Genomic DNA, 22,662 nt, shown 5'->3' on the forward strand with positions numbered 1-22,662 from the left:
CTCCGCCCAGCTTCCAACCCCTTCCGCTGAGTCCCAACCCCTACCTCCGCTCCGCCTAACCCGCCCCGCGGCTCCCGCCCCACTCCAACCTCCTCCACCGCGTCCCGCCCCCCTACAGTTCCCTCCGCCCCTTCTCCACTTCCCTCCGCCCCTTCTCCACTTCCCTCCGCTCCTCCTCCCACTCCCTCCGAGGCTCTGCGCTCCGCTCCGCCCCGCCGGTTCCAGCTCTCCACACCCGGCCTCCAGCCTCCTTTGCCTTGCTCCCTTCGCCCCGCCTCCAGCCCCCTCGGCAGCGCTCCGCCCCTCCCACTCCAGGCCCCTCCGCCGCGCTCCGCCCCGCCTCCAACCCCCTCTGCCCCGCCCCAACCCCCTTCTGCGGCGCTGCGTTCCGCCCCGCCCGCTCTAGCCTCCTCTGCCCCGCCTCCAAACTCCTCCGCCTTGTCCCGCCTCCTCCGCCTTGTCCCGCCTCCTCCGCCTTGCCCCGCCTCCTCCGCGTCTCCTCCAGCCCCTCCGTCGCTCCCTGCTCGCACCCTCGCGCCGCGCTCAGCTCTGTCAGCGCCCGGCGCACCTTGCGTCCCTGTTAGGCCTCCCGGCCGGCTTCCGCGGTCGCCATGACGGCGGCCGTGTTCTTTGGCTGCGCCTTCATTGCCTTCGGGCCTGCGCTGGCCCTCTACATCTTCACCATCGCCACCGAGCCGTTGCGCGTCATCTTCCTCATCATCGGGTGAGGCGGTTGCTCCGGGAAACCCGGACTTGGGGCTCTCCTCCCCTGCCGGAGGTAGCGGCGATCCCCGGCGTCCCCGCCAAGGGGCTCGACCTTGTTGGGCTTTGGAGGGGAGAAGGGTTGGGATGGGGAGAGCCAAGATCCCGCTCCTCTGGTACTCTTCGTCCTCCGAGGGTCGGCGGAAAAAGAAAAAGAGCCCCAGGACCCCACAGGCCGGGCTTTGGGGAAGGAGCTCAGAAAACCCTGATGTATGGCTCCTGAGTTTTTGCCGAGTGTCTGTGGGTGGGTTCTGTTGAGTTGTGCAGCCATTAAAATTGTATGAAAAAATTGTGGGTAAGTTCAAATTTTTCATCTTTTATTTTACTGGAGGGGGTCCCTAGTTGCCCTCAGATTCTGACATCTGTAATCAATCCCAAATGGGTTAAGAGCACATTAGCCCCCGGAGCTTAGGTACTTTAAAGCATACCGGTGCCCGACCCCTACCCCAGATCAGCCAAATCGTGATGTCTAGGGGGGTGGGATTCGGGCTACGGATTTTTTTTTTTAAGCTCCCCAGGTGATTCAGGTGTAGAGCTAAAGGGTGGCAACCCGTGGAAACCCGTGAAAACACCGAAGCACCTGTCAGTGCATCTCTTTGCAGGAGCTTAGTAAATACTGAACTCTTGCGGCGAATGTGGTCATAATCCTGGTTTTCACCTGTCTGGCAGCTCTTCCGGGGGCCCCGCACCTCCCCCTCCACCTTTGAGATTCACTTAGTACCTGGAGAAACAGCCATGGTAGGCCAGTGATAACCACCTTTTCTGAGCTGCTTCACCTCTCACAACTGTATTGAAAGTGCCGCATCAGATGGGTCATTTTAAAAATAAAGGAGATTTGAGCAAAAGATTTGTAAAGCTTGTTATAATCATTAAAATCCTCTGGTGTGTTGTTGAAGCCAAGCCTGACTTAGATTTCAACAGGTTTTCAACCTCTGAATTTTATACCAATCACTCCGTTAATAGAGATGTAGACTTTTTGGGGGGCGGGGTGGTGGGGGAGAGAAAGATACATATTTGCATATGAATGGGCAAAGCACTAGTTAGGAAGAGTAGCAAATAACCAGGTTTTTAGCTAGATAGTCCTTGACAGATAGTTTGCAGATGTACTTTAGAAGGAGCAGAGCCACTGGAAAAAAAAAATGATTGCTAGGAAAAAATCTCACATTCCTCTTGGACTGCATGTTCATCTCACCAGGGAAAATGAACCATTGATTAAGAAGTGATCCAGGGGGCGCCTGGGTGGCTCAGTGGGTTAAAGCCTCTGCCTTCCGCTCAGGTCATGGTCTCAGCCTGGGATCGAGCCCCACAGAGCCCCACATCTGGCTCTCTGCTCAGCAGGGAGCCTGCTTCCTCCTCTCTCTGCCTTCCTCTCTGCCTACTTGTGATCTGTCAAATAAATTTAAAAAAAAAAAAAACTAAATGTTTTTTTTAAAAAAAGAACAAATGATCCAGGGCATCAATTTATGAAGACCTTCTTCCCCCTCTTATAAAAGAGTCAGGAAATCTGTTCCTTCTCAAGTAGGGTTTTCTCACTTTTAAATCATTATGAATCCTGTTCACTTACACCTTTCTCTATTTTTCAGAGCTTTTTTCTGGTTGGTGTCTCTGCTGTTTTCCTCCCTTTTTTGGTTCATGGCAAGAACCATCACTGACAACAAAGATGGACCAATACAGAAATATCTGCTGATCTTGGGAGTGTTGGTCTCAGTCCTTATCCAAGAAATGTTTCGGTTTGTGTATTATAAACTCTTAAAGTAAGTTAAATATTTGCTTTACTTTTTTTTCCATTTATATTTGAATTATGATTTAATAGTTTGAAACCTTAATATAGTGTGGTATTGAGGGTCTGTGCCTTCCTACAGAGTTGTAAGTCAAGGGGTTGTACATTTCCAGCCTGAAAATATTGAGTATTTTTTTAAAGATTTATTTATTTTAGAGCGTGCATTTGCGTGGTGGGGAGGGGCAGAAGGAGGTGGGGGGAGAGAGGGAGAATCTCAAGTAGACTCCCAAGATGAGTGGAGCCCACTCATCTTGGGGCTTGATCCCACAACCGTGACTGGAGCTGAAATCAAGGGTTGGACGCTCAACCGACTGAACCACCCAGGTGCCCTGCAAATACTGAGTATTTTAACCTGTGGACATTTCTTCCTTCACTCATTCAAAATATTTCTTGAGAATTTACTCAGTGCCAGGCACTGTCCTAGGCACTGGGGATACAGGATGATTAAAAGACCATCTCTGTCTTCATGGAGGTTATGGTGGAAAGAGACAATACTGAATGAACAAGAAAATACACTGTATGCTAGAAGATAATAAGTGCCCTGCAGGAAAATAAGCTAGAGAAATAGTCACTGAAATACTGTTCCAGCTTAGAATTAATGTGTGCTTCTCTTTGCCACCACTGAAAATAAATAATTTTTATGGAAATTATGCCTACTATTATTTTGGCTGTATTAGGGGAAAACAGGGGTTAATTTTGTGATGTTTCATGTGATTTCATGTCTATAATAGAAAAATATATTTAAAAAACCAGGGTTATGAGTTCTTTTTTAAGGCCAGGAAGTAGGTCATCTGTAGGATCCATGAGGACCTCACATGAAACCGTGGATTTGAAACACAGCTTGAACTTAGAACCATATTTTCTTTCAGGCAGTCATGAGGTTGGCTTTGATTACATAGTAAGCCTTAATAAAGTGATGAGTGTGCTCTTTTTATTTCTGCAAATGAGATAATTAAGGCATTCCACAAATTTCATGTATGCAATCAAGACAGAGTCTCAAAAACATCTCTTGTAATAGGCTTCTGATAATTTGTTCTTGCCAACATGCCAGGCCTTCTGTATTTTTTACTTGTTGCTTTGAAATATGTTATATATATATTTATTTATTTAAAGTATGGGGGTGAGGAGGGGCAGAGGGAGAGAGAATCTTAAGCAGGTTCCATCTCACAGCCCTGATATCATGACCTGAGCTGAAATCAACAGTCAGAGGCTTAAACGACTGAGCTACCAGCTGCCCCTACTTGTTGCCTTTTTCTTTTTTTAAAGATTCATTTCTTTATTTTAGAGAAGAGGGTGGTGGAGGGAGAGGGGGAATCTCAAAAGGAATCCACACTGAGCAGAGATCTCATGAGATTCGATCTCATGACCCTGAGATCATGACCTGAGCTAAAATCAAGAGTTGGATTCTCAACCAACTGACCCACTCAGGCGCCCCTTACTGGTTGCTTATAGTAATAGTGAAATTTAATAATGAAGCACTTTTAATTACAAATAGCAAGCCAGGAAGCCATTGCTTAGAAGTAAAAATCTTAGAAAAGGTTTAAAAATGAAATTTCCATTAGTTTCTGAAACTATCAAAGAGCAACAACCAAGTAGGAACAATTTAAGCTTCCACAAGAATATAATCCTTAATAGATGGAACATCTATTCAGCTGTGATTGAATGTTTTGTGATATGTAGCAATTACTTTAATTCCAAAATTATTTTTAACTGTACAGTATATTCAGGTAATCAAAATCTCCCTCTTTCTGACCTCTGCCCCACATAGCCAAATGAAATCTCTGTTCCATGGTTGTCATCTTGTCTCTTTCAAGGCTACACATACCTCATTCCTTTACCTGGCCCTCAGAAGACATAGATATGGCTTCTAAATCTTTCCATCTCTTTTTTGTCAATAGACACCTGTTTTTGTTAGTGCCTGGAGTTTACCTGTGCTTAGGACCCAACACAGTACCCTTCTGTGGTCGAAGTCGTACAGAGAGCAGTGGTCTTTCCCACCCTTGCTTGGGCACTGTACTCTGAACTCAGTCTCAGGTTGCACTGTTCTTTTCCTGTCAGCAGTATTACTGGCTCATGTTGGTTTTTCATTTTCACATATGTTCATCCTACTTTTGGAGCAGACCTAATTTTGAATAGATTTTCACAGTTTAGGGACATGGGTTTAACAACCCCCTAGGATGTTAGGTTCTAAAATCCGACTTAGGGGCGCCTGGGTGGCTCAGCGGGTTAAGCCGCTGCCTTCAGCTCGGGTCATGGTCTCAGGGTCCTGGGATCGAGCCCCGCATCGGGCTCTCTGCTCGGCGGAGAACCTGCTTCCTCCTCTCTCTCTGCCTGCCTCTCTGCCTGCTTGTGATCTCTCTCTGTCAAATAAATAAATTAAAAAAAAAAAATCTCTAAAATCCGACTTACCTGTAATGACTAAATCTGCTGGTCTTTACCACCTTGTTTCTTTATGGATTATACCTGGCATGCAACCTTTTATTGCCACTGTCCTATGGTTCTAAAGGACTACAAGCTGAACATAGCTTGCTATTTTTAATGAGGACAGTGAGGGAGTGGGGACATACTGGAAAGGAATTATAGGTCCGTCAAGGCTCCCATGCCACCAAGTTCAAAGAAGCCTCTTTGGCCTTCTTTGGAAACCATGATTATTCCTCTGAAAGGACCTTTGGAAATTAACAAACAGAAAATAGGACAAACCTGTACTAATAGGTGACTTGACTTCCCATTGCAAAATGCATCTTCACCAAGCCTTTGCATTATTGTACAATATTTTTCTAGCAAATTTTAGAAATGGTGGCTGTCATGTAGTTATATGTTAAAACAAGTTTGAGAATTATTATGATACTTTATTCATGACTAACATATAAATATGTTTAACTTGCTCTTGTGCTGTACTAGATTCAAACATAGGAACTTTCGTTTAATTAATATATTAGCTATCTCCACTTCCAAAGTAGGTTTTCAACTTTAAAGTACTGCTCCAAGACAAACCATAAGAGACTCTTAATGTCACAAAACAAACTGAGGGGGGCGGAGGGGTGAGGAGGGAGAGGGTGGTGGGGTTATGGACATTGGGGAGGGTATGTGCTATGGTGAGTGCTGTGAAGTGTGGAAACCTGGCGATTCACAGACCTGTACCCCTGGGGCTAATAATACATTATATGTTTATTAAAAAAAAAAAAAAAGTACTGCTCCAATCACAGTTTTGCTATCTGAATTTGGTGCCAAGATTATAATATGAAAGTTTTTTATATATATGAAATTGAATTAAAATATTTATCACTGCAGTCTCATATAGATTTATTTCATGGGTCAGGCCTTGGGAACAAGTACTTCATCTTGAGGAATAAATAAATGAATTGTAAATTTCAGCATAGCTAAGAGCGGTACTGTGAGAAACTGGCATGTGGCCACAAGTGATAGTCCTTCCTATAGTAGTTTCTTTAAAAAATCCAAATTATGGTTGCATATTTTGCCTAAAACATACATTAAACATTTTTTGACTTGAAGCTTTTTTAATTTAATCCAGTTTTGTCTTATAAAGCTGATACCATAAATATTTCCTAATTTTAGAACATCTTCCATTTATAGAAAAAATGTTACGATAATCATTACTACAATTTCTTTTTTTTTTTTTTTTAAGATTTTGTTTATTAGAGCATGAGTCAGAGGTAGAGAAGAGCCAAGGGGGAGGAAGAAGCAGAAGCAGACTCCCTGCTGAGCAGGGAGCCTAGGGTGGGGCTCTATCCCAGGACCCGGATAGCACAACCTAAGCAAAGGCAGACTGTTAACCAACTGAACCACCCAGGTGCCCCCACAAAGTTTATATTTCAAAAATTGAACTTTGTCTTTTTTGTTCTTGGAAATAGTAATAAATGTAAACAGAATTTTCCACTTCAGTAAAATGGTCAAATTAAAAACACTGTCCCAATAACCCAACTTTGGAAAGAGTGTAGATGTCCATCAACAGATGAATGAATAAAGATGTGGTGTATATATATAATGGAATATTATGCAGCCATCAAAAAAAGAAATCTTGCCATTTGCAATCACATGGATGGAACTAGAGGGTATTATGCTAAGTGAAATAAGTCAATCAGAGAAAGGCAATTATCATATGATCTCACTGATATGAGGAATTTGAGAAACAAGACAGAGGATCATTGGGGAAGGGAGGGAAAAATCAAGACAAAACCAGAGAGGGAGACAAATCTTAAGAGACTTTTTTTTTTTTTTAAAGACTTTTATTTATTTGTTTGACAGAGATCACAAGTAGGCAGAGAGGCAGGCTCCCCACTGAGCGGAGAGCCCGATGTGGGGCTCGATCTCAGGACCCAGGATCATGACCTGGGCAGAGGCTTTAACCCACTGAGCCACCCAGACACCCCTTAAGAGACTCAATCTCAGGAAACAAACAGTTGCTGGAGTGGAGGTGGGTGGGAGAGGTGAGGTGGCTGGGTGATGGACATTGGGGAGGGTATGTGCTATGGTGATGCAGTGAATTGAGTAAGACTGATGAATCACAGACCTGTACCCCTGAAACAAATAATACACTATATGTTTTTTTTTTTAAATAAGAAAAAAAACACTGTCCCTTACATCATGTGTTCTATCCATCAGGACCATGGAAACTAATGGTGTTTTCTACTTTTCCATTTCCTAATGTTAGCTTTGAGAACTGTTTCCATAGACCTTTCCTCTCATAAACTTGCAACATAGAATGAGGAAGTTTATTAGACTTTTGAATTTATATATTTAATATATTTGTGATGCCTTGCTATACCAGATAGCAAAAATGTTTTATTCATTATTGAGCAATTTATATAAAACAAATCCTCTAAAATTTGATTCTGTTGTGCCATTATGTCTACTTGTTGATAGAGATTACTATCATATATGTCTCTCAGCTTTAGCCTTTTTTTTTTTTTAAGATTTTATTTATTTATTTGACAGACAGAGATCACAAGTAGGCAGAGAAGCAGGCTCCCCACTGAGCAGATAGCCCAATGCGATGCAGGGCTGGGTTCCAGGACCCTGGGATCACAGACCTGAGCCGAAGGCAGAGGCTTTAACCCACTGAGCCACCCAGGTGCCCTTTAATTAGCCTTTAACAACATTCCTGTGACAGGTTATTTTATTTAGGAAAATTGAACATTTTGGTTGGTTACTGCTCCAGAGAAAGATGATACAGCCACTTAAGTTTTGATTAATGTCCTTGCTACCAAATAATGCTTCTAAATGGAGAGCCCTGAAATGGCAAATTGTTTCTTTTGAGTCTAGAAAAGAAAAAGGTCCTTTTCATTATTCTTATTACTACTATGGTTGAATTCTACATTGCCTTAAAGTAACCAATGGTATTTATATTTATGTAATGAATAGGCCTGCTATATTGAATATGAATACCTTGAAATTTAAATTAACACAATGCCCAGAGTATATGTATCTTCTAGTTAATTAAATTTTCTACTTTTAGAGTTAACCTAACTCATTTTGTTTCAGCCCTTGGTGAAAAATCAATCTAAAATGTTTGGTTTCTTTATTGCTTTAACAAATATACCTTCTTGTAAATGCAGTGTAAATATCCTTTGAGTCAGGATCATTTTTGCAGAGATTCTAGCCAACAAATGTTAGTAATCGTGACAGTAATAGAACTGACAGCTACACCTTGCATTCCTATCTAATACATCTACATGGGAGTAGGGACTCAAGATAAGTTTGAGAATTGTTCCCAACAGAAGCACAGATATCACTGTGAAGATTATTTCTTAGTGACCAGTATTCTAATATTTCATTTTAGGTATTCATTTATTGTCTTTCTAGCATCTTCTCTGATTAATTCCCCCCGAAGCCTGATTGGGATATGAAACAAATATGTAGAATATTTTATCATCTGAAGATCATATGATTAAGTAACCCTCTGAGAGCTCAGATCATGGGCATTCTAGGATTGAAGAGTAAGGAGAGATTAGTGATTATCAGTCACTGGTAGAGATCACTTCTTTGAGAAACTGCTTACTAAAAGAGATTTTGGAAGATGAGTATAATTTAGGTTCTACGAAATGGAAGGTAAAAGGGAGGGTAGCAAAATAGCTATAACCCTGGTGGAATTGAAGGTCTAAGTACTTCGTAAGAGGGGAAAAATTCAGAGTGATAGATAGGACATTGAATTAAATATTTACTGAGCTCAGAAAATAGTCAAAACCATTGCTTTTTTTTCCTTACTAGTTCAATCCCTGATGGTTTGTTTACTTATATTTTTCTTATTTTTTTTCCCTTCTTTGTGAAAAGTCAGATAAGAGGCAAATTGGTTGGAAATTCTGGTTGATATTAATTGAAAATTTGCTGGGTTTAGTTTAAATGGATTTTGTTTTATTTTGTTTACTATTTTTAGGTTTTACTTTTATTCCAGTTACCATAAAGGGTAATATTAGTTTCATTTCTACAACGCAGTGATTCAGCACTTCATACATCACCAGTTCTCATCACGACAAGTGCACTACTTAATCCCCATCACCTATTTAGCCCGTCCCCCAGCTACTTCCCCTGGGGTAACCATCTGTTCTCTATAGTTAAGACTCTTTAAATGAATTTTAGATTTAAGGTATAACCTGAGCAGGAGCCTCAATAAATAGATTTTGAAATACCTTGTGTATTTTCCTGATATACTGCTTTTCCTTTTAAAAAATGGTGTGGTTTTATTTTAGAAAAGCCAGCGAGGGTTTGAAGACTATAAATCCAGATGAGACAGCACCTTCTATGCGATTGCTGGCCTATGGTAAGTTGGAACTGCACGGTGTCATTAAGAGTAAAAGCCAGATTTGACATAAAAGCCATTTTTATTTTTTATATCTTTGTAGTTATGTGTTTTGCGGGGTTTTTTTTGTTTGTTTGTTTTTTTAGGGGAAGATTTACCCATTTGAGAAAGAGAGTGCTTGCACAAGGGCAGACATGGGAAAGGAGCAGAGGGAGAGGAAGAGGGAGAGAGAAAATCTCCAGCAGACTCCCCACTGAGCATGGAGCACAATGTGGGGCTTGATCCAATCCCATGACCCTGAGATCATGACCTGAGCCAAAATCAAGAGTTGGAGACTTAACAGACTGAGCCCCCTAGGCACACCATCTTTGTAGATTTTAAATAGTATTTTATTATTGCCTTGACCTTTTGGTGTACATTGTTTATTTTTCTAGCTTTCCAGAACCGTTATGTAAAGGGAAGTAATTATAGGTGACCTGTATGTTCATTAAATAGTTGACCAGGTTTGAAAGTTGGGCTTTTAATATGCATAACTCTAGTTAAGTTTTTAATATGCTTTTAATATGCATATACTCTTGTTAAGTTTTTAAGTAATGTTACTTTTATCTCCGTTGGGTTGTTACCCTAACTTTGGCTCTGATAGGAGGACTTTCCATGTTAATATAGTTAATACCTCTGCAGGATTTTCTTTTAGAATTATGTTTTAAAGATTGGTTCTAGATCCCTAAGTTGAATCAACCTAGTTTGACCCAGAAATTACTTTCTACTATAGGCAGTCATCCCTCAAGCTTGGTTCCAGTTTCAAGCCCTCATACTTAATTCTACAGACTGTTATCATAAACCAAAGCCAGAACTGCAGCATTGTGTCCTCTCTCACCTATTGTTTCTGTGCCTTTTTAGATCTTTTTCTTTTTTCATTTCTCTGTTATATTCCACTGTTCATTTCCCTTCACTTCCCTATTTACACCCTTTTCTGTTTATCATTTAGCCAAGCACAGTCTTTCCTGAGCCAGCCTTCCACTGTTTCTCCAGCAGCACATATACCGTTTGTCTGTCAAAATAGCATTCTCTAGTCCTTGGAAACTTGATTTGAAGAGAAATCTTGGCATGAAAAGGGTCTAACGTGTTTCTTCCTCTTTAGTTTCTGGCTTAGGCTTTGGAATCATGAGTGGAGTATTTGCCTTTGTAAATACCCTTTCTGACTCCTTGGGACCAGGCACAGTGGGCATTCATGGAGACTCTCCCCAGTTCTTCCTAAATTCAGGTATGTGCCAATTAGATGTGAATATTCAATCTTCTGGTCTAAATAATCATCCTTATTTGAGTTCTCTGCCTTAGGAATTCACAATTTAAATTTATGTGATAACTTGTAAAGGGAAAATACTGTTAGATAGCAGAAGTAAAGGATGTAGGAAAATAAAAATTTTGGTTAGAGTATTTTAGAATTTTAGGGTGGAATTTAGCATATATAAAATTTATTTTGCTATACTAATAATGTTGGATGTGTAGTTGATGTATTATAAGTGAATTTTTATAGGTTATATGCCTTTTTGTTTTTATTGGTTTGCTTTTATCTTCAGTAAAAGCCTTAGTCTTTAATTAGTCATCTTGGCCCATTTTTGGGATAGGCAGTATAACTGAATTTTGAAATTGAGAAGGGGAAAAATGTTTCTTATTTAATGTAAAGTAATGTTATGCATCTAAAATGTACATTTAAACATATCTGTGTCATTTAACAACTGATCTTCCCTTTTTCTTAAAAACTAGAACATTAAGAGAGAACTTAAGAGTCCCTTGTTTCTCATTGTTTTTCCCCCACAGGTAATGATTGCCCTGATTTTGTGTTATTAATTCCTTAGGTTAACTAGGTTTGAAAGCTAGGATTTTAACATATATACATGTTTTGTTTTGAAGGTAAAACATGAAACTTTTACCTTCATGTATATATCTGAAAAAAATTAATAGTTTTCCTGCTTTTGAACATTTAAGAATAAATCATGCTGTATTCTTTGAAAAAATAAGTTGAGAGGAAAAAATGATAATACATGAAATTACCTTTTATCCAAAAATGTAGGAAAGGACCAACTTGTTTCAAACTGCTTTTCATCCACCAAGTAAAAATTATCATCATGAGGCAGTGATCATGCATTTGACAGTTGTAATGTACATAATTGACATAAAATTTCTCTTAAATTTCTGAGAGGATTCTTTTAAAAATAGTTTTAAGAAAATTCTGTGTTTTTTGTTATCTCCACAATTTATTTTATTAAATTAAGTGACCCCTCATACACATATCCTATTAATTAAATATTATTTATTTAACATCTATACTAAAGGAATTTCTATCCTCAAGGAGCTTACCCTCTAATAGAGAAAATAAGACTAAACACAAGTAAGTAACTGTTTTAGTATAGTTTAAGATAATAATAGAATCAGGTAAAGAAATTGTGCCCAGATTTTTAAAACTGCTGCATTAGTTTACAGTCATCCTGCTGTTACGGTGATCCTTAACCCCCTTGGACTCATGTTCCTCATTTTAGTCTAGGCCTTGGTATCTCTTGTCTGCATTACTTCCGTCAACCCCCAGCCGGTTAGTCTTTCCTCAACATACTTTCATGTGACTCTGGCTTGTACACAGCCACCAAAATGATCTTCCTTGTACAAAAATGTATAATGACTTTCCAAGGACTATTCTTTGTAAGGACTAAGTCACAGCCCATTACATCTGGCTACAAGTTCATGGGTTGGACTTATTTAATGGTGCCTCCAACAAAGCAAATTTTCTTCATTTTAAGCATTCCATAATTAGAACATTTCTGACAGTTTTTTTGATGAATTATAATAATAAGTGTTAGGTTTTTAGAACAAATGTACTGTTAATAGCTAACATCTGTTAGAATCCAATATAAATAAATAGGACATAATCAGGAGGGGGTATTACTGCTACAGTTTTCTATAATTTCTGAAATTGGTCTCTTATACTGCTACATATACAATTTTCTTTTGGTTCAAGTAGCATTCTCCTAATGGAATTTATTTTTCTGCTAGCTTCTTTCACTAGATGGTGCTAATCCCCTTCATAAGACTAGCTTAAAGTGATTCCTTTGGAAGAAAGTAAAAGAAAGATGTGCTAGCAGTTTGGGGGTTGTATTTACAATTTCTATAAATTCAAGGGAAAATGCAATATTCGGAAGAAAATAAAATGTTTTAATGTCTTTAGCTGTTAGGATAGCTGATCATGCTATGAATATATGCTTATAGAGTGAAAGAACAATTGTTTTATTAAATGCAAGAGTTTTTAGGGATGCCTGGGTGGCTCAGTTGGTTGGACGACTGCCTGCGGCTCAGGTCATGATCCTGGAGTCCTGGGATCGAGTCCCACATCGGGCTCCCAGCTCCATGGGGAGTCTGCTTCTCCCTCTGACCTTCTCCTTGCTCATGCTCTCTCTCACTATCTCTCTCTCAAATAAATAAATAAAAATCTTTAAAAAAAATAAATAAATAAATAAATAAATAAATAAATAAATGCAAGAGTTTTTATAGCATTATTCTTTGGAGCATGAACTTTGAATCATACATTTAAGAAGTTACTTTTCATTGCATTTTAAAATAATAATCCCAAATTTGTATATATTTGTGTTTATTATATATATTATAGCTAATGTTGTTACAACTTATTTAGGCATGAGCTCATTTGTAACTTGTCAGTTAAATCTGCAAGTTTATATGTTTATCATATTCATTACAAATGCCTAACTAGTTATCATAATAAATAAGGTCTGTGGGGTTACTTATAGTATATTTATGTTAGTATCAGAGAGATACTGTATGATACTTGTGTGTACATAGATTTTCATGTTACAGGTAGGCATAGTTTATCAATAATATGTATGTATAAGTTAATTATTTTTTATTTGTAGTTGTGTAGCTGGGTAATACTAACTTTTCTTAGAATCATTACCATTTCTTACTAATGCTATTTAAAGGCAAATTATGGAAATTGGAGTCCTAAGTTCAAATCTTATTCTGGTTCATTAATTTAGTATTTTGGTCAAGTTCACTTGATCGTTTAATCACTCATTCCACACATTAATATTAAGTATTTGTGTTAAACAAAAGTTATACCAAGCTATGACAATACAGTTTAGTTAATGCCTGTACTTTCCACTCATAGTGGGGAATAAAATGTGGGTTAAAGACAAACAGCTAATTATAATTAAGTGTGCTAAATGCTGTGAGGAGGAAGAGCTGTGAGCACACAGAAGTCAAGCTCTAACTCACACTCAGATGGTAATGTGCTTCTGTTCTGTAGTGCTTCCTGCGCTTGTAATTAATTGGTCGACTGTGTAGCAATTTAAGTTATTCCAGCCAGATGCTAAGCCTTTTAAGTGCAAGGACTGTGTGTGTTTTGTTCACCCCAGCACCTTGTAGAGTCCTTTACTGCTAGATGGACTCAAATATTGATTGAAAAAATGAAAGCTAGGCACAGCTTACGGAGGAAGTGCTATTTGACTAGAAACTGAAAGGATGAATAATAGCTAGGCCGGCAAAAGAAGGAGGTTGTCAGGGAGGAATGTTCCTGGTGGAGGGAAGAGGTGTCTTTCCTACTGGCCTAGAGTTAAGAAAGACATTGTTCACTGGACTTCTGTCTAACTCTCAATTTCCTCATCTTTCAGGAAGAACAAAAATAATACCTAGCTCAGAATTGTAATGAATTAACTGAAATTAATTTAGAGAGTATATATTTAAGTCATTTAATAAACTTTAAAATGGCCTAAATATAGAGAATGTGGTTCTTATCAGGGTAGAGAATTTGGTTCTTGAAATTAAAAAACAGAATTTAGAGGATAATTTCTTTATGTGGAATCTGAGTTTATCACTCTGAATTGCCTCTCTTATGCTTTTTTTTTTTTTTTAAGATTTTTTATTTATTTATCAGAGAGAGAGAGAGCACAAGTAGGGGAACAGCAGAGGCAGAGGGAGATACAGGCTCCCCACTGAGTAAGGAGCCCGATGTGGTACTCAATCCCAGGCCCCTGGGATCATGACCTGAGCCGAAGGCAAATACCTTACCAACTGAGCCACCCAGGCATCCCCTCTTTCTCTTATGCTTTAGAAGAAAAATGTCTTTAACTACTACTCAGTAGGGAAGGGAAGCTAGTATTTTATTTTTAAAACTTTCCCAAATCAGGGCACTGGGATGGCTCAGTCAGTTGACTGTCTGACTCTTGATTTCAGCGCAGGTCATGATCTCAGGGTCAGGAGATCAAGCCCCATGTTGTTGGGCTTCTTGCTCAGCAGGGAGTCTGCTTGAGATTCTCTCCCGCTCCTTCTGCCCCTCACCCTGCTCATGTCTGTGATGTGCTTGAACACGGGTGCACATCTCTTTCTCTCAAACAAATCTTTAAGAAAAACCAAAACTTTCCCAAATCATTTCATTTATATTTTCTTGGCAGTGCTCCTGTCTAGGTAAGGTTTTAAATTCTTTAGCCATTCACTAGGAGAAATCAATACAGGTCAGACACCATGTGGAGTATCATATTCAGTTCTGAGCATTGTGATTTAACAGGAGTACTGAAGGACTAAAATTGGTACAGAAGAGCAGTGTGAGTATGGTGAAAGACCTAGAAGTGGTATCTTATGATGACTGATCGAAGTAAGAGGAATGTTGAACTTGAGGGAAAATAAAAGTAAGAGGAATATAGGAGATTCCATTTTTGTCCCAATTTGTCATTCCCTTTTATAGAATTATACATCCACACCCTCTTATGGCCTCATGGTGGCCAGGATGTACTTCCCTGCCCCTGAGGTTGAACTCAGTTATGTGGCTTGAACTCAGTTAATTAGGGAACGTAAGGAACTCAGAAGCTCAATTACTACTTGGATGGTTGTGCCTGCGCTTTTGGACTTATGAGAACGTGTCCTACATCATTAATGCCCACTTGACCTTGACCCCAGAGTGAACATATATAGGGCAGACCTGTGTGCAGCAGCAGTGAGGAGTCAAACAAGCTGTACCAGCAGCCTACAGCAGTGCAGCCTGGCTGAGCCCAGCCATATTGAGCCAAAGTGCAGTCAACCTTCTGACCAATGAGCATGAGAATAAATTCTTGGTGTTGTAACCCAGTGAGTTACTTTTTTCATTCATTCATCTTTTTGCTGCAATATTTTAAGTATAATCTTTGTAGTATGTCAAGTTTGTTACACGTTTAGACTTTTAAATGAAGGCTCTTTGTAAGTTTCTTTGATAACTACATCAACAATTCCAAAGTGATAGGAAAAAATATAACATCTGTTAATGATACAAAGAAAAATTTTAACAATAGAGCTTAATCTGCAATTCTTACTCTTTTTGGAATGTATTAGAATCTTAATTTCTTATAATAAATTATCATAACTAACTGCCACTGCTTATGACACAGGGATATTCCATATGCTGTACTATGTCATCTGTGTTGTCATAAAATATATTTTTTCATTATGTGTTTTCATTCTATCAGTAACTGAGAATGGAAAATTATGCTTTTGGTTTGTCCTTTCTCTAAATCTTGGCTTATGAGAGACCAGCAGCCTGGGATATGTTCCTATGTGTGCATAGCGCAGGTAGCTGCCTTCATGCAGTGTGCAAACAGGCAGCTCAGTGGATGGCTTCACAGGCTTTGGCTAAAGGAATGACGCAGGCTGTGGCTCCTTGAGATACGTTCCTGTCCACTCTCTGAAACACTGCTGTCTCTCTCATCACACGGCTGAGTGGCCAGCCCCTGTGCAGCTCAGGCAGTCTGATGGCTTCTGCTTCTCATTTCTTCTTCATGTGTGAGTCAGTCCTTACTTTCTTCATCTACTGCTGCCTTTAATTTTTTTGTTTTTTGGGTTTAGTTTTTTTTTTTCTTCCTAGAGAAACTCCCAGAGATATTTTTCATAGTAGTGAGGGGCAGGATACTGTGTATGGATGATTTGCACTGGAAAGAAGTAACATTTTTGGAATATCATCTAGCATAGTTTCTTCTTTCATTCAGTTCCATAGGAATATATATTTTATCCATTATATCTAATATTTACAGTTTGAAAGGGAGAGAAAAACTACCTTGTTTTCAACTTTATTGATTAGTCTGGCCTTCCTCAACCACCCCAGCTTGATGCTATGAAGCTCCGTGGCTCTTTTGGGGAGCATTTGCATCTGTTCTGTGCCTGCTTCTCATCAGCAAGGATGTTCTTCACTGCTGAGATCACTTGTACCAGTTGACTCCTCTACCTCCCGTCAGTTCTTCCAAAGAGAACTAGAATGTTCACATCGGGGCTGCTGCATTGCACAATTCCTGGGGGAATCATTCACATTGTAATGTGTTTCATTGAGGTACTCTGAGGTTTTCCATTGCTATTCCTGGAGGATGTTTTAGCCAAGTTCCTGAGACCAGACTTTTTGTATTGTATACATAAATGTTTGGAAATCTTTATGGTTCTTTTTTAAGGAATCAATCAACCTTAAAGTTTATTTTAAAGGATAGATTTATTTGGTTTTATCAGCTTTTCATTATGCTAAAGCTCTTCACCACAAATCAATTTGAATATTTTGATTTACAAAGAATTACTTAGATATTAACTTTGAATATTGAATATTTCAATCTTGAGATTAAAGTCCTGGTTTCAGGTGGTAGGCTGTTTTTCCATATCTAGGGGGATTTTTTTCTCCTTATATTCAGTGAAATAATGATTTGAAATACTGTTGACTTCTCTTCAGAAATTCTGGCAGACAGAAGGCAGTGGAAGAACATCTTTAAGTGATGTATCTCTGAAATCTTCCTCCTTTCAGTTGATGCTCTTCCTGTTGCATAGGCCAAAAACTTTGGAGCAGTTCCTGATTCTTCCCTTTTTCTTATAACTCACATCCAATCCAACTGCAGATCTTACCTCCAATTTTCATTTAATCTCCATCCAGGTTCTTTTGTGCTTGGTTTTTATTTTATATTGGCATCGTGGTTTGAGATCTTGTTTGGATCGAACACTAAAAGGAAAGATAAATCTGATGGAGATGAAACTATTCCAGGCCAGAAACAAACATGGAAAGGTCCTAGTTAATTTCACAAAGCCAACACAGCATTAATACAAAGCAATAGGATCCTGAGAGCCCACATTCCCTGCACACTGCTAGAAGATGGGTTCCCCATTAGAGATTTATACCCTACGTTCTGGTGGGTACTGCGTTAGACCACCAATGCTCCCAATGGCAGAAATAGCCAATAACTTTTTTTCTTTTTAAAGATTTGATTTTTAGGGGCGCCTGGGTGGCTCAGTGGGTTAAAGCCTCTGCTTTCAGCTCAAGTCATGATCCCAGGGTCCTGGGATCGAGCCCCGCATCAGGCTCTCTGCTCGGCAGGGAGCCTGCATCCTCCTCTCTCTCTCTGCCTGCCTCTCTGCCTACTTGTAATCTCTGTCTGTCAAATAAAATAAATAAAATCTTTAAAAGACTGTATACTTTAAAAAAAAAAAAAAGATTTGATTTTTAAGTAAACTCTACACCCAATGTGGGGCTCAGACTCACAACCCCAAGATCAAGAGTCACATGCTCCACTGAGTGAGCCAGCCAGGTACCCCATGCTATAGTGAATGTAACTGTTGGCATGGTTTGTTACACACCATTTTGGTGACAATAGCTGAGTAATACAGAGAGTTTCATTTTTTAATTTTTTTTATTAACATATAATGTATTATTAGCCCCAGGGGTACAGGTCTGTGAATCACCAGGTTTACACACTTCACAGCACTCACTGTAACACATACCCTCCCCAGTGTCCATAACCCCATCACCCTCTCCCTACTGCCCGCCCTCCCCCGGCAACCCTCAGTTTGTTTTGTGAGATTAAGAGCCTCTTATGGTTTGTCTCCCTCCCGATCCCATCTTGTTTCATTTATTCTTTTCCTACCCCAAACCCCCCACATTGCATCTCCCCTTCCTCATATCAGGGAGATCATATGGTAGTTGTCTTTCTCTGATTATTTCGCTCAGCATAATACCCTCTAGTTCCATCCACATCATTGCAAATGGCAAGATTTCATTTCTTTTGATGGCTGCATAGTATTCCATTGTATGTATGTATGTATGTATATATATATATATATATATATATATATATATATATATACCACATCTTCTGTATCCATTCGTCTGTTGATGGACATCTAGGCTCTTTCCATAGTTTGGCTATTGCGGACATTGCTGCTCTAAACATCTGGGTGCACGTGCCCCTTCGGATCACTACATTTGTATCTTTAGGGTAAATACCCAGTAGTGCAATTGCTGGGTTGTAGGGTAGCTCTCATTTTTTTTTGAGAGCTGAACATGAATGTGCCAAAAATGTGATTTTGTTTAAAGTCTCTTTTTTAAATGTGCCACATGTGGGGAAAAAAGAGTTGACTTGTGTTTCTTCAGAAAGCCTTCCTAGGATCAACAAGCAGCAGTTGGAGCAGGGCTTGTCTTTGGCACTATTGACATTTGGGGTCAGGTAATTCTTTGTTGGCAGGAGATGGAGGGGTGTTTTGTGTAGTGTAGGGTATTTGACAGCATCCCTGGTCTCTATCTTTTAGGTGCCATAAGTACCCCACCCCCAGTTGTGGCAACCAAAAATGTCTACAGATATTGACAAATGCTCTCTGGGGGCAAAATTGCCTCACTTATGAATCATTGAGTTAGAAGGCAGATTTGGGTTCACTTTGAGAAGGAACTTTCCCACAGTGACTGTTGTAATCAAGTAAACTTCTAAACTGGATTTGAAGTGGATGCTGTGGGATTTACTTTTTCATTGCATAGGGATTAGATCAGAAACCATCTAATAGGCCTCCCAGTGCTGACTCTCCACACTGATGAACTAATCTGAAGAGAGAATTTCATCATTCCTTAACATATGCTGGGGAGACTTTAAACAAAATCACATTTTTGGCACATTCATGTTCAGCTCATGAACATACTTTAGAAGCGGTTTCATAAATATGAGATGATAAATGCTATTTACACACCAGTAATTATTCAGATTGCTTTCAGAACACCTTCTTTATGATCTGACTGGTATTAGAAGACAGTATTACACCTTTCTTATTGCTATGTAGTATGAGATGGTTTTCAAGATGTCTTTTTTAAATCTTGGAGAATGTTATTTGACTAGTAATATATATACTTCTATATTATAACAAAGTCACAAAATTGTCATGCTTTTTAAAGCAAAAATTTTAAGTTAAATCCCTGTTATGGGAAAGGCATTGTAAAAAATATTTAGTTCTGTGGTTTGGCTTCTGCTTGAACTAGGTCATTGGAGATCCCTTAAGAATCCAGAGTTTCTATAACCAAGAGGTATGGAGGAGAGTCCTTCACTGCCTTGATACCCCAGACTCTTCTCAGAAAAAGAAGCCAGAAGCTCATTAGTAATCATATCCTGTCTCTAGGCTGTTGAGGCTAACCGTTGGCTTTGCAAAGTCTTCCTCTGCCTGTTGCAACTACCACCTGGCAGCCACCCTTGACTCTCTCTGGCATAGTTAGATTCTATGAAGTTGTCAGAGGAAGCCAGGTGATAGTTTCTGTACTGGTAGGATCCGGTGTTAGAATCAGTAGCTGTCTTAGGCCATTATTTTGCAAGGACAGAAAAGTAAATATTAGGAATAAGGGAGAGAGGGACAAGCATGAAAATGACAATGTTTGTCGGTCTCTGTGTTAAAACATTTGGAGTATATTCAAGGGGAAAAGAACCAATTCATAAATGTAGGCTCTTTTTTTTTTAAAGACTTATTTATTTGAGATTTGAGAGAGAGAAAGCAGGAGTAAGAGGGGCAGAAGGGGAGGGAGATTGAATCCTAACTGCAAACTCCCTGCTGAGTGCAGAGGCCAATATGGGGCTGTATCCCAGGACTCTGATTCCAGGAATCTGAATTCAAAATCAAGAGTGAGATACTCAACTGACTGAGCTACACAGGCGCTCCTAACTATAGCTTCTTAAAGATAACTCTGAAACATTTTGCTTAGAAATAGGTTAAAATAAAACATTCTTTACCAAGAGGATTTGACTTAAAGATTGTTAGAAGTTCATTATCAAACTGGCAGCTACAATTTCACAAACAGATGTACAATACTTGTTAGAATCGTTCAGATTTCTTTTTTTTTCTGTTCAGATTTCTTTCTTAACTCCCTTCTGCCCTCCTTCCTTCTCTTCCCTTCCTTCCTCCCTCATTCCCTCCCTTCCCTTCTTCCCTCATTCCCTCCCTTCTCTTCCTCCTTCCCTCCCTCCCCTCCTTTCTTTCTTGTCTTTCTTTCTCCCTTTCTCTCTTTCATTCTTTCTTCTCTTTTAAAGAGAGCACATGGGGTGAGGGAGAGAGAATCTTTTTTTTTTTAAGTTTTTTTAAAAAATTTATTTATTTGAAAGAGATCACAAGCAGGCAGAGAGGCAGGCAGAGAGAGAGGGAGAGGGAAGCAGGCTCCCTGCTGAGCTGAGAGCCTGATGTGGGACTTGATCCCAGGACCCTGAGATCATGACCTGAGCTGAAGACAGCGGCTTAACCCACTGAGCCATCCAGGCACCCCAGGGAGAGAGAATCTTAAGCAGGCCCCACATGCACAGAGCCTGTCACAGAGCTCAATCCCACAACCCTGAGATCATGACCTGAGCTGAAATCAAGTCAAACGTTTAACTGACTGAGCCACCTAGGCAACCCAGATTTGTTCAGATTTCTGATTAATGTTCCAAAACACTAGAAATTAGGGAAGCTCCTTTTATTAATCTGGATTATAAATGAATTGTGATTTTTTATAATTAATTTGGAGAGGGTTTTTTTCTACTTTTACAAATATTAGAACAAAGCAAATTTTATAGAGTTAGATTTACTGAAGGACTTTTAGAATTTTATACTTAGGAACATGAAATGAGAAAGTTTTAGTAATTAAAAGATAGTTTCCTAGAGATACTATTCACAAATCTTCATTTCTAATTGGAATTAATTCCATTTACTAGAGAAAAGTAACAAAATTATATGTACCTCTAGCTCCTATATGTGGCGGAATAGATCTTCAGGTCTCTGTTTCTGTTGGACCTCTGACCAGTTGCAGAGGGAATAAAGAATGAATCCTAATATTCTAAATGGCATGTTGTAGTAGTAAAGTCTTATGACAGTATGGCAGCCAGCCAGAAATTAATGCCAGCAGAATAAATAATCAGTTAAGTAAGAACTTACAGTGTTTCAACAAATGTCTGGGAGATCCCCTTTGGATACTGTGTTAATAAAACAGTAAACTGAAAGGATGAGGTAGAGTTCCATGAGATTGTGTTTTGTGCACGGTGATAGCCCCAGTACCCCAAAGAGTGTCTATCATAGTGGATACCGAATAAGTACTTGTTGTATGCAATAAGGAAAGAGAGGAGGAAGAAAATAAATATAAAAGTAACACAAGGTCGGAGAAAGAAATAATCTGTAATAGTGAAGAAGAGTGCATTTTCAAACAATGCACACTACCCACACTACTACTGCGGCTCTGCCTCATTTTCCCACCTGACAGTACAGCTCACTAAAGGCCCTGCCATACTCATCTTTGAATCCAGAGACTGTGGCATATAGTATTTATTGAAAAGCTGAGGTTTACAAAACACTGTTCTTCCCTGCAACCACCCTTTGAGGTATTATTGTCCCTGTTTTAGAAATAAAGGAAACAGGGGCACCTGGGTGGCTCAGTGGTTAAGCCTCTGCCTTCGGCTCAGGTCATGATCTCAGGGTCCTGGGATCGAGTCCCACATTGGGCTCTCTGCTCTGCAGGGAGCCTGCTTCCTCCTCTCTCTCTCTCTCTGCTTGCCTCTCTGCCCACTTGTGATCTCTCTCTGTCAAATAAATAAAATCTTAAAAAAAAAAAGAAATAAAGGAAACAGAAGGTGAAGGAGGTTACATAGTTTGCCCAAAGCCACACTGTGGAGCCTGCATTCCATCTCGAGATTGTGTAACTCCCGAGCCCTAGTACAAAATCCTCAGGCCAGACTATCCAGGTGCTCAGCAAATGTGTGCTGAGGGTTCTTAAAAAAGTGAAGAGTGGGTGTCGGAAAGAACTCACTAAGGAGATGGCATTAAGCTAGATCTTAAAGTAAGATTTGGATGTCATGAGATGGCAGGGGGATGATGAGTATTCAGGCAAAAAGGACAGTCAATTAAAAAAATAAGTAAAAGCGAGGGAGGAGTCAAGATGGCGGAGAAGTAGCAGGCTGAGACTACTTCGGGTAGCGGGAGATCAGCTAAATAGTTTATCTAAAGATTGCAAACACCTAGAAATCCAACGGGAGATTGAAGAGAAGAAGAACAGCAATTCTAAAAACAGAAAATCAACCACTATCTGAAAGGTAGG

At 39.5% G+C, this 22,662-nt stretch overlaps 1 protein-coding gene across 1 annotated transcript in view; it reads left to right on the forward strand.

The window, feature by feature from the left end:
• Window positions 1-457: 457 nt before the first annotated feature.
• APH1B (aph-1 homolog B, gamma-secretase subunit) overlaps window positions 458-22,662 on the forward strand; it is a 41,156-nt gene continuing 18,951 nt past the window's right edge. Inside the window, 4 exon segments of the mRNA XM_047737906.1 lie at window positions 458-724; window positions 2,346-2,516; window positions 9,250-9,320; window positions 10,441-10,563. Of these exon segments, the coding sequence (XP_047593862.1) occupies window positions 612-724; window positions 2,346-2,516; window positions 9,250-9,320; window positions 10,441-10,563 (478 nt within the window). The 5' untranslated portion in view covers window positions 458-611.

The sequence above is a fragment of the Lutra lutra genome, chromosome 7 (genome assembly GCF_902655055.1).
Source record: "Lutra lutra chromosome 7, mLutLut1.2, whole genome shotgun sequence".
NCBI classification, from domain to species: domain Eukaryota; kingdom Metazoa; phylum Chordata; class Mammalia; order Carnivora; family Mustelidae; genus Lutra; species Lutra lutra.